This window comes from Salvelinus sp. IW2-2015, linkage group LG4p, assembly GCF_002910315.2.
Source record: "Salvelinus sp. IW2-2015 linkage group LG4p, ASM291031v2, whole genome shotgun sequence".
NCBI classification, from domain to species: Eukaryota; Metazoa; Chordata; class Actinopteri; order Salmoniformes; family Salmonidae; genus Salvelinus; species Salvelinus sp. IW2-2015.
The window spans coordinates 15,658,110-15,670,648 of record NC_036841.1 but is presented as its reverse complement, the minus strand read 5'-3'; the positions used below and the strand labels follow the sequence as shown (position 1 = coordinate 15,670,648).

General features: G+C 42.6%; 1 protein-coding gene across 2 annotated transcripts; it reads right to left on the bottom strand.

The window, feature by feature from the left end:
- Positions 1-3,223: 3,223 nt before the first annotated feature.
- Positions 3,224-11,067, bottom strand: LOC111960585 (uncharacterized protein C19orf47 homolog). Of its 2 annotated transcripts, none has more exons than XM_023982652.2 (8): positions 10,988-11,067; positions 9,738-9,825; positions 8,056-8,170; positions 7,656-7,737; positions 7,325-7,450; positions 7,007-7,153; positions 6,678-6,751; positions 3,224-6,575 (listed from the first exon to the last, which is right to left on the bottom strand). In XM_023982652.2, the coding sequence occupies exons 1-8, from the start codon at positions 11,064-11,066 to the stop codon at positions 6,048-6,050; spliced, it is 1,239 nt and encodes a 412-aa protein (XP_023838420.1). In that variant the 5' UTR covers position 11,067; the 3' UTR covers positions 3,224-6,047. The 2 variants fall into 2 exon arrangements, with proteins under 2 accessions (XP_023838420.1, XP_023838421.1); XM_023982653.2 differs by having other exon boundaries at positions 7,082-7,153.
- Between the last annotated feature and the right edge of the window lie 1,472 nt (positions 11,068-12,539).

Sequence of the window (12,539 nt, the reverse complement as noted above, 5' to 3'; positions counted from 1 at the left end):
CTAATGCTCTTGTGGCTGAATGGAAGCAAGTCCCAGCAGCAATGTTCCAACATCAAGGGGAAAGCCTTCCCAGAAGAGTGGAGGCAGTTATAGCAGCAAAGGGGGGACCAACTCCATATTAATACCCATGATTTTGGAATGAGATGTTCGACGAGCAGATGTCCACATACTTTTGGTCATGTAATGTACCTACCTAGGCTAACTTAGTGGCACCATGCCACTCTTCTGTTGTTTTTCTCCTGAAGAGTGTGATAGGTAGCAGGATGAGAGCGACATCAAGGTTAAATTGTGTCAATTTCAATGATTTGTGACCAGATTCCATTGGATCCACAAAAATACCAGTGTTGTGCCCTTTCGTATAGCCTAGTCTACATTAATTCCACAGGAGACTAACCTATACTGGTATAGAATCCATAGTTGTTGTTCGGCCACACTCATCTATTATGAATGTACTGTGCCCATGTTCACGTTAATGACCAGCATCGCCTGCTGTGGGACTGTGCTGGTTACTAAGCAGCAGTGACCCAGAGGACTTCCCCTCTGGCAAAGCAGCTGTGTCCCCTATAGTCCCGGAAGATCACTGGCACGCAATTACAAACAATCACTTCTCTCTTCTCTACAGTGAGAGCTGATGAGTGGTGAGGACTCCGGTGCAAAAAGKTTTTTTGCTAGCCTGGGTACCAGTCGGTTTGAGTTATCGTTCCACTCCTTGTCATGCTAAACATGACATGGAGTACAAGGAGTGGAATGTTAGCAAAATAGGTTCTGTATTTCAGGCTAGGTGGGTGCTACAAATCAGAGGTGAAAGTAGTGACTTTTGTGTTTATTATGGATCCCCATTAGCTGCTGCTTTCTTCCTGGGGTCCGGCAAAATTAAGGCAGCTATACAATTTTAAAAACATTACAACACACTAAGTGTGTACCCTCAGGCCCATACTCCACTACCACATATCTACAATGCAAAATCCATGTGTACGTGTGTATAGTGCGTTTGTATGCATGTGTCTGTGTCTGTTTGTGTTACTTCACAGTCCCCGCTGTTCCATAAGGTGTATTTTTACCTGCTTTTTAAATCTGATTCTACTGCTTGCATCAGTTACCTGATGTGGAATAGAGTTCCATGTAGCCATTGCTCTATGTAGTACTGTGCGCCTCCCATAGACTGTTCTGGACTTGTGGATTGTGAAGAGACCCCTGGTGGCATGTCTTGTGGGGTATGCATGGGTGTCTGAGCTGTGTGCTAGTATTTTAAAGCAGACAGCTCGGTACCTTCAGGTTGTCAACACCTCTTACAAAAACAAGAAATAAGTCCATCTCTCTTCCACTTTGAGCCATGAGAGATTGACATGCATGTCATTAATGTTAGCTCTCCGTGTACCTTTAAGTGCCAGCCGTGCTGCCCTGTTCTGAGCCAACTGTAATTTTCCCCAAGTCCCTATTTGTGGCACCTGACCACACTACTGAACAGTAGTCCAGGTGCGACAAAACCAGGACCTGTAGGACCTGCCTTGTTGATAGTGTTGTTAAGGCAGCAAAGCAGCACTTTATTATGGACGGACTTCTCCCCATCTTAGCTACTGTTGTATCAATATGTTTTGACCATGACAGTTTACAATCCAGGGTTACTCCAAGCAGTTTAGTCACCTCAACTTGCTCAATTTCCACATTATTCATTACGAAATGTAGTTGGGGTTAAGTGAATGATTTGTTCCAAATATAATGCTTTTAGTTTTGGAAATAACTTAACTTATTCCTTGCTACGCATTCCGAAACTAACTGCAGCTCTTTGTTCAGTGTTTCATTAATTTCAGTTACGTGTAGTGTTGAGTCATCCGCATACATGCAGTGCCTTGCAAAACTATTCACCCCCTTGGCGTTTTTCCTATTTTGATGCATTACAACCTGTAATTTCATTGGATGTATTTGGATTTCATGTAATGGACATACACAAAAGTGAAAAATTGGTGAAGTGAAATGAAAAAAAGAACTGGTGGATTCACCCCCTTTGCTATGAAGCCCCTAAATAAGATCTGGTGCAAACAGTTACCTTCAGAAGTCACATTATTAGTTAAAGTCCACCTGTGTGCAATCTAAGTGTCACATGATCTCAGCATATATATACACCTGTTCTGAAAGGCCCCAGAGTCTGCAACACCACTAAGCAAGGGGCACCACCAAGCAAGGGGCACCACCAAGGAAGCAGTACTATGAAGACCAAGGAGCTCTCCAAACAGGTCAGGGACAAAGTTGTGGAGAAGTACAGATCAGGGTTGGGTTATAAAAAAATATCCGAAACTTTGCACATCCCACGGAGCACCATTAAATCCATTATTTAAAAATGGAAAGAATATGACACAACAACAAACCTGCCACGAGAGGGCCGCCCACCAAAACTCACAGACCAGGCAAGGAGGGCATTCATCAGAGGCAACAAACAGACCAAAGATAACCCTGAAGGAGCTGCAAAGCTCCACAGCGGAGATTGGAGTATCTGTCCTTAGGACCACTTTAAGCCGTACACTCCACAGAGCTGGGCTTTACGGAAGAGTGGCCCCAAAAAATATATAAGCAAACATGTTTGGTGCTTGCCAAAAGACATTTGGGAGACTCCCCAAACATATGGAAGAAGGTACTCTGGTCACATGAGACAAAAAATTGAGCTTTTTGGCCATCAAGGAAAACACTATGTCTGGCGCAAACCCGACACCTCCCATCACCCCAAGAAAACCATCCCCACAGTGAAGCATGGTGGTGGCAGCATCATGCTGTGGTGATGTTTTTCATCGGCAGGGACTGGGAAACTGGTCAGAATTGAAGGAATGTTGGATGGCGCTAAATACAGGCAAATTCTTGAGGGAAACCTGTTTCAGTCTTCCAGAGATTTGAGACTGGGATAAGAGGTTCACCTTCCAGCAGGACAATGACCCTAAGCATACTGCTAAAGCAACACTTGAGTGGTTTAAGGGGAAACATTTAAATGTCTTGGAATGGCCTAGTCAAAGCCCAGACCTCCATCCAATTGAGAATCTGTGGTATGACTTAAATATTTCTGTACACCAGCAGAACCCATCCAACTTGAAGGCGCTGGAGCAGTTTTGCCTTGAATGGGCAAAATTCCCAGTGACTAGATGTGCCAAGCTTAGAGACATACCCCAAGAGACTTGCAGCTGTAATTGCTGCAAAAGGTGACTCTACAAAGTATTGACTTTGGGGGGGGAGTGAATAGTTACGCACGCTCAAGTTTTATTATTCTTGTTTCACAATAAAAAATATTTTGCATCTTCAAAGTTGTAGGCATGTTGTGTAAATCAAATGATACAAACCCCCCCAAAAAATATATTTTATTTCCAGGTTGTAAGGCAACAAAATAGGAAAAATGTCAAGGGGGTGAATACTTTCGCAAGCCACTGTAGACACACTGGCCTTACTCAAAGCCAGTGGCATGTTGTTAGTAAAGATTGAAAAAAGCAAGGGGCCTATACAACTACGCTGGGGAATTCCTGCTTCTACCTGGATTATGTTTTAAAGGCTTCCATTAAAGAACACTCTCTATGTTCTGTTAGACAAGTAACTCTTTATCCACATTATAGCAGGGGGTGTAAAGCCAATACACATACGTATTTCCAGCAGCAGACTATGATCGATAATGTCAAAAGCTGCACTGAAGTCTAAAAAGACACCGGCACACGAAGTGAAGGTCTATGAGAATTCTCTCTCTTCCATGTATTGTCTGTCTGAAACAATGAGCGGGAGAAGAGTGGACAGGCTGTCACACTCGCACCATCCCTCCTCTCGGTCGGTCACTGTCAAAGCCTTGTTAGTGGTACCAGCTGTGCTCCTGCCTGATTTTATCTCTTGTTTCTGTGTGAGGGGGGAGGTTGGGGGCTAAGACACCCATCCCCAGGGCGGTAATACTGACAACATGGAGAGCTCACTGACTCACCCCCCTAACACACATAACACTCCCAGACAAACATACACCACTCATTCAGACAACATATTATTGAACTCATCAATAGATAAATTATCAGCTCAATGTCTATTCCCCCGGGAAGCCAAATATTGACTGTGGTCTCTCACTTGCAATTTCAATGACAGGGTCTCTCATTAAAAGAGCATGGTCAAAGTACAAGAGCACACTGTTGGACTGAGATCCTGGAGGACGGGACGGCTTCTTGAAGTAGCTGGCTCAAAGAGGGAGGGGAAATAAATCAGGCAAGACTTTTTCCGCCATTTTCTTGTTTATGTTCAAGATCACTTTCTCAAGGCATGGTGCCTTGTTCCATTACATCTTAAAACCTTGGATGTTGTTTTTTTCTTGTCATGATTTTCTAAATCTATATACAGTGTAGCAAAGTTCTGGTGAAGTTCAATAAAAACATTTTTGTTTTAAAGAAAGTTGGGTGAACACCTGCTAAGTATTGTATCAATATCAAGGGGACATTTACATATCAGTTCCTGTACCATGCGGAATAATGGCAAACCAGGGTGTTATTCAGGAAAGCACAACATTACACAACATGTATACTGAGCAAAAATATAAACACAACTTGTGTTGGTCCCATGTTTCAGAAATGTTCCATACTCAAAAATATTTCTCTAAAATGTTCTGCACAAATTTGTTTACATCCCTGTTAGTGAGCATTTCTCCTTTGCCAAGATCATCCATCCACCTGACAGGTGTGGCATATCAAGAAGCTGATTAAACAGCATGATCATTACACAGGTGTACCTTGTGCTGGGGACAATAAAAGGCCACTAAAATGTGCAGCTTTGTCACACAACACAATGCCACAAATGTCTCAAGTTTTTAGAGAGTGTGCGATTGGCACGCTGACTACAGGAATGTCCACCAGAGCTGTTGCCAGATAATCTACAATAAGCCGCCTCCATCGTTTTAGAGAATTTGGCAGTATGTCCAACCGGCCTTACAAACCGCGTGTAATCATGCCAGCCCAGGACCTCTACATCTGGCATTTTCACCTGCTGGATCGTCTGAGACCAGCCACCCGGACAGCTGATGAAACTAAGGAGAATTTCTGTCTGTAATAAAGCCCTTTTGTGGTGAAAAACAAATTCTGATTGGCTATGCCTGGCACCCCAGTGGGTCGGCCTATGCCCTCCCAGGCCCACCCATGGCTGCGCCCCTGCCCAGTCATGTGAAATCCATAGATTAGGGACTAATGAATTTATATAAATTGACTGATTTCCTTATATGAACTATAACTTAGTAAAATCATTGAAATTGTTGCATGTTGCGTATATATTTTTGTTCAGTATAGATAGAAATGTATGGTGCAGAACTAACATGATTCTTTGTTAGTCAATAAAACCATCATGTCAGCTCTATACGTTACATTTCTATCTGCAATGTACTGAATAAGCCCTGAAAAAAAAACTCACGATAACATCTACATACAGGTCAATGGTGGGTAACTTCCTATTCTGTGAACAGACAACTCTGAATATCTTGGCTTTCAAGCAGATCGTTGTACACAACCAGAGGTTCAATGTGGTGGTGGAGCCTTCACAGCAATATGAGTCTACACTTTTCTACAAATACAGTTCATATAAAAATGAGGCCGATGAGATGCTCTTGCTTGTGGGTTAAGAGGTTGCTTTATGTGTTGTTTGCCTGTTGCTGTTGTCCATTCTAGGACTAGAGTTACAGCATGACCGTCTTAAGTGGACTGTACTTCTCCTGTACCCGGTAGTCACAGCCCGGTGGAGGTGAGTGCTGAGGTGATACGGTGAACATTACATCCTGCATTCCCACAATCCCTTTTTATCACTGAGCCAACTCCTCCTAGAAGCAGCTCTCCGTAAGCCTAAAATACAGACCTGTTTTGTGCTAACATTCCACCCCTTGTACTCTGTGTCATATAATAAACATAACATGACAGGGAGGGGAATGTTAGCACAAACAGATTGGTACCCAGGCTAGCTGTCTATGTGATGTTACCAACACGTCACAATAACTAGCCTTCCGGATGGATGCTAAATAAAAATAATGAAAAGGTATAGGTCTAGACATGGCCTGATATGCGTTAGGTCCTCTTGCTGCCCAGTCTCTTAAAGACATTGACTGACCCTACGTCCATCTGAGCCCCAAAACTCTCCCCTCCTCCAGCCCTGGTGCTGCTGCTGACCTTAGGGCTGGCCAGGGCCAGGCCTGGCCGGGCCTTATTTCTGGTGCTGGTCACCCGGCTGTCCTGGGTGTCGGCGGGCGGTGGGGAGGCATTTGGTTTACCCAGTCTCTGAAGCACACTGAGCTTGGCAGGGGGGAGGCCATCGGGGGAGGAAGAGGAGGAGGGAGAGTCAGTAGGGGGGAGTTTGAACTTCACTCCTAGGCGGCGGAGGGTGGTGGGGGCCAGCTTGGGGGCCACAGGCTCTTTCTTCTGGGAGGGAGGGAGTCGCTTTAGGACGCCAGCGTACTGTAGGACCGAACCCTCTCCGTCACTATCATCCTCCTCCTCCTCCTCCTCCTCTGCTCCGTCTACATCAGCCCTTCCTGCTGTTCCCGGCTCCTCCTCCGCTCCGTCTGCTCGGCCCAGACGACTGAACACACCCGTGGCCTGGAGAGAGACGGGCCATGAGAGCAGAACGGCCATGCCCTGACTAACACTCAACGTCACTCACATAGACACACATGTAACGTGTCAAAAGAGAGGGCTCACCTTGCTGCAGCCCGTGGTGGTATCTGCTTTGGACTCGGCTCCCAGTCGCTCAAACACAGACATCCGCTTGTTCCCTTTTTATGGGTAAGAGAGAGTTAAAATGAGAAATATACTGTCACACACAGACATTTTAAGAAACACACACAGAAAGAGTGGGATGGTGGGTTCTAGTTAGGGATAGGGGTCATCTTTATCATGGTAAGAGATAAAGACATTCCAAGACCCATTTCCTTTAGATGCGGCAGTCCATAATATTAGTGGGATGAGAATTAAAGGAGGTTGAATGATTAGTATCCTTGGTTCACCCTGGCCAGAAGGTGAGGCCCTACCTTTCTTGGCCTGCTGGGCCAGGATTCGGGCGGTGCGTGCCGTGGTGCCTTTGGGCATGTTGATGATGTACTTGCCTTCCATCTCTGCAGTCACGCGGCGACGCTTCGCCGGCAGACCGTTCCCCTCGTCAGCAGGCCGGCTCAGCACTGGGAAAAAGAGAGAAAGGATGAGGGGGGGGGGTAGAGAAGAAAAAAGGGAGACGGAGAGAGTCAGTGTGACACATCTACGCTAGGGAGCTTTCGCCTCGTGATACAGCAGATGGAGAGAGAGAAGAGAGAAGGCCAGTCCACACAGAGAGTGGAACAGGGGGTAGCTACCTGCTTTGCCACTCTTGGCCTGTTTGTTCGACACGGTCACAGAGATTGCCCGGTTGTCAGGGTGATGGGCTGGTGTGGTTGGCGGTGAGTCGTGGCTCAAGGCGTTGGCAATCATACGTGTGGCGGCTGCAGAGGATTATAAACATATGGTGAGAATTCTGGCATAGAATGACTCCCGCCATTACCCAAATGGGTGCTACTACTCATTGGTAGTGGAAGGGGTGACTTATCATTATACAGTGTTAAATCCTTTGAGAAAAGCTCTACATAAAAGGCAAATCACCGGTATGACATTCATAACGGTTCATTGATTTGAATTAAAAACACTCACGGGTGTTGGCAGTTCTTCGGAGTTCGGTCTGAACGCTGGACTGTCCTGAGGTTATGGCCTGTGTGGCCATTTTGCACATGTCCTGGAAAGGGGAAGAGGAGGTGGGAGAGAGGCAGCACTGGAGTAACTACTGTCAAACCTGCATTAAAAACAGCAAGTATTTTGGCAAAGCACCATCTCTCTCGCATGAGCTGTAGTGCTGCATTGGAGGAAGTGCTCCCAGGATGTGCCAAAAGCTCTTTAAAATGAATGATGCAACAGGAAGTGATTGTATCTTTCAGCCCATCATTTCTCTAGACCGGTGGTCTACCAACCTGTCGATCGCAATAGACTGGTGGATCTTCAAGGCATTTCCAGTGGCTCTGAATAAGAGCATGCTCTACACAAGCCTTCTCCTTACCTGTCGGTAGACCTGTTTGGCGTGTTTGAGGATGGCAATAATGTCACCGATGACAGTGATGCCCAGGTCCATCATGATCTCCTTAGTGAGGTCCATCAGCATGGTCTTCTGGATCCTGCAGAGAGAGAGCGAGAGGGGGGAAGAGCGAGATAAATATTTAAATCCTACTAATAAAAGAATGGATGAGATTTTCTTCTCTCGAAACCAATGGAAATGATTCATGACTGATTACCGAATTAATGACATTTTATTTTCGTGTCAAATCGCCAATTGCCAACCCATTCCTTATGTGATTAATTGACACAAACAAACATTACAATAATTCACTATGGTAATTAAATTATCATTCTTCTTCCGGTGTTCTCTGCATTGCGCATCGCATAAAGAGAAGAAAGAAACGGTACAAATCAATACATAATAGTAAATTACATCCCTAGAGCAGTAAAATATACATACATATATACATAACATATACAGATAAATAAATACAGAAAAAAAAGTGGGGGAAAGAAACAGAAGTCACTTGAACCCGGTCTGGCACAATGAGAAGATTCATATGTCTATACACAATCTATATACACACACCATTAATAACCACATAGAAGYTAAATATATATTTTTTTACAATTTAATTATAGGTAGCCTTTTTTCTTTTATTCCAAACTTTATTTAAATRTTCCGCAAAAGGAAATACACAATGAACAAAAAACATTTTCAATTTCCCCTCATCACTCAGCCACATAATTCCTTGGTATATCTGGTGGGCTTCTGGAATAAGAGCAAGCGTATATCGTGGTAGAAAGGGCAATAGAGGATCAAATTAGTTTCATTCTCCATTTCTTCGAGGTCACAATAGTTACATAGTCTTTCCTCTTCCATTTCACCACAATACCGACCTGTTTCAATACACAGGGGCAATATCCCTGATCTTACCTGTGCACATAGCGATCTCTTGCTTTTAGGTAGGTTATACATAATATGTCTCACACACAAATTCACCCTTATAAAAACAAAAGGTTCTCAATTTGGGTTTAYGATTCATCAACTCCAGCCATTTTTTTTCATATTGCATCAACAGTTTAAAAAAAATCATATCTATGTCTCCCTTCATTTGGTTTTCGTACAGACGTTCACAGTCAGACTCTTGAAAAAAGTTGGACATTTCAGTTGCCCAGGCTCCCCCTATGGATAGATCCCATAGAACGACTTTACTAGCTATTCTGGCAGTTGTCATTTCCAACAGTCTATTCCAAAGTGTCACCATACATGCCTCCCATCTCACCTCACAGGGTTCCCAGCCCATATCCCCAGTTATTGCAAGTATAGTCGCAAACTCCGGCTGAATAGTCCAGAACAGGACACACGCATGTCTGATACAGTTTGGAATACGWAGAAAAACCAATATCTTTGRKTGTTATTGTTTTCCCTATAACTCCTCCAAGACCTCTACTTGCTGAGTCGGCCAGGGCAGATGTTCCTGAATAGAACAGTAATATGTTCATCAAGAAAAAGACCCAAATATTTATAATTGCTAGTAAACTCAAGAATGTCTTCAACGAAAACAAAACTGAAAAACACTTCTCTTAGTACCTTAGATACCAATAATCAAATGAAAAGGTCAGACAATCTTTCATTTTGCGGTGAACTGTTCCAGGCCAAGGAGTTAAGATGGCCTTTATTACCTGTTGTCCACAAAAGACAGGGCATAGTTGACAGCCAGACCAGCAGGGATCCCAGCATCCTTGAAGAACTGGATCCACTCCGAGGTGGCTGAAAAGACAAAGAGGGGTGTCCAAAAACAGTTCAAGTAGCTGATGAAAACAAACACCCTATGTCTTAACTTTTAAGAGCTACATTACAAAAATGATTATCTTAAAACTTAGTTTTCAATGGCAATACTAAAAGCCATCAAACTTATTGACCTTCAAAGCTAAAACTCAAAGCCATCTGATTAGGCTAGATCCATTTACAGTGAGATCCAATGGAAAATACCAAATGGAAACCCTGGGGACAGGACAGGCATGCTGACTGGCCAGCTGGGTGTTATTTATAAAACCATGATGGAGCTTCTTATGGTGAGCGAAATTCCACTGGGGTTCATAGACACATTTGATATTGCCAGTGTTTCCCCCAGAACAATACTTTTGCCGTCAAAAGCAAGTCCGTGAGGTGTAAAGGACTTCATTTTACAGTATCAGGCACAATAAAATATTTTTTAATTAATCTGAGGGTGTCTGTTTAGCTAAATAGAGGGAGACAACAGGCAGCTAAAGTCAGTCCCAACATTAGCTAAAGGGCCCTGGTTGCAGTGTGTGGGCTACTTGTCTCGAACACATACAATAACTTCCTAACTAAACTAGTTAACCAACCGTTCTCAGTCTAGGTTTAATGTCACGATGGCCTCTACGAAACGTATGACAATTTTCACAAGGCGAACTTTCGGTAGTTGTTATACTAGCGACCTACCCTCCCCTGCAGCAAGCTACCGTTTAGTGTGTGGCTGTTGGCTAGCAATCTAGCTACTAGTTGACTTGCTAGCCAATTTAGCTAGTTAATGTGAATGAAAATGTTGGTTCACGTTAGCTAGATTAGCTACAACTTCGTACATATCAGTCAACACGGTGGCGCCAATGATAAGCTAGTAACCAGTCCCACGTATGTTCGTGGTAAAAAATGTAACTACAAACAATGATACACGAGCAATTTTGAATAGCTAACCGGCTAACGTTAGCTACATTCTAGTCGGCACTTGACTTGTGTCCGTACACACCATGTTAGCTAGGTAGACATACAGAAAATGGTATCCCTACATTCCGAACAAAATAAAAGTTACATCTTTACTCAGTATCCTAATAATAATTGGGGGGAAAATATGTTTTTGAGTCTTTTTAAGCGATCTTCCACGTCATCCGGGCCCTTTTATGTCACTCACCTGTGGTTACGGACGCCATGTTTACAGGAGACTGCTCCGTTTGTGACGTAAATTCCGTTGCGTTTTTTTGAAGTAACATATTTTCACCACATGAGTACAGTGTAACCCTTCAATCTACTGCCATAAATTGTCGTTCTTTTTTGGAGACATTTATTTTTTTATTTTTTTATTAACAGTAACATGCAAAACATAAACATAACAGCCAGAGGGATTCCACAAAGAAATGAGAAAAATATTTTTTTAAATACAACTAATCCACATTATATCAATTCAAATACAGACATATAGCGAATACATTTTTTTGACATTTTGTTTTGTATACGTTTTAAAGACTGTAAATAGGTTTCCAAATCAGATTAAAAAAATATGAAAAGGGGMTTTTTCTTCATAATTTTTGATTTGTGTATGAAACATTTTCCTAATAAAATAAAGAGATTATGACATACGTTCAACTGAGGAATCCGTGTAGTAAAACAATATGTCAAACGTAGAAATTTCAATGGTTGTATGCAATTTGGGGCAAAGATATAGTTTTACATCAGTCCAGAACACTTCATTATATAAACAATGACAGAATAAGTGTTCAATAGATTCTGTTTCTAGTTCACAAAAACTGCATTCACTGGTAATATCAGGTATATATTTAGAAATCAAGCTATTACACGGATAGAATCTATGGATAATCTTAAAGGAGATGTCCTTTACTTTATTGGTCACCATACATTTGTGTGGAGTGAGCCAAGCACTGCGCCAGTTTACATCAAACGATGAAGCCCAACAAAATATCGCAAAGGGAATAGACTTCCTGTAGAAAATATCCCTTAATAAACGATTGTTGAATTTCGTATCTATTAGACCAATGCCATTCACCTGGATATCGCTTACAATCGGAGATATTCCAAAATATGCATTATTCTGAAGTAAAGTTTTTATCCCACTAGGTATACAGTAGCTTTAATAACAGTGTCATATTCCTTGCTTGAAACCTCAAAGTTGTGTATTTCCATAAATCCTCTCCGTGTAAATAGATTCCCACTAATATGAACTAATTGGCTGACAAGGACAATGTTTTTCGAGAACCATTTATGGTTAAATAACGTCTTGTTTCTATGTAATATCGACCCATTGTTCCATATAGAGGTGAAAAGTTGTGGTTATACAACAAAGCCCAGCCTGCTTGTGAAAAGCCGCCAGTTTCACAGAAAGTTTACCCRCAATATATGGACATTGTAGTAAAAAATTAAGCCCTCCGAAGCTTCTGAAAAACAAAATGAGGTATGATATTCCAGAAACTATGAGGATTTTTTATGTACCTTTTAATCCAGTTGACCTTTGATATGTGATTGAAGAGAGTGGAGTCTAAGACATTTAGACCGCCATCACAAACCCTGTTGGTGATAACATCTCTTTTTATCTTATGTGGCTTGTTTTTCCATATGAAGTTGTACAATAGCCTATCTAAGGTACAGCAAGTGGATTTGGGAATGTCAATAGATGAAAAAAGACAGGATGCACGAGATAGACCCTCAGCTTTGGAAAAAAGCACCCTTCC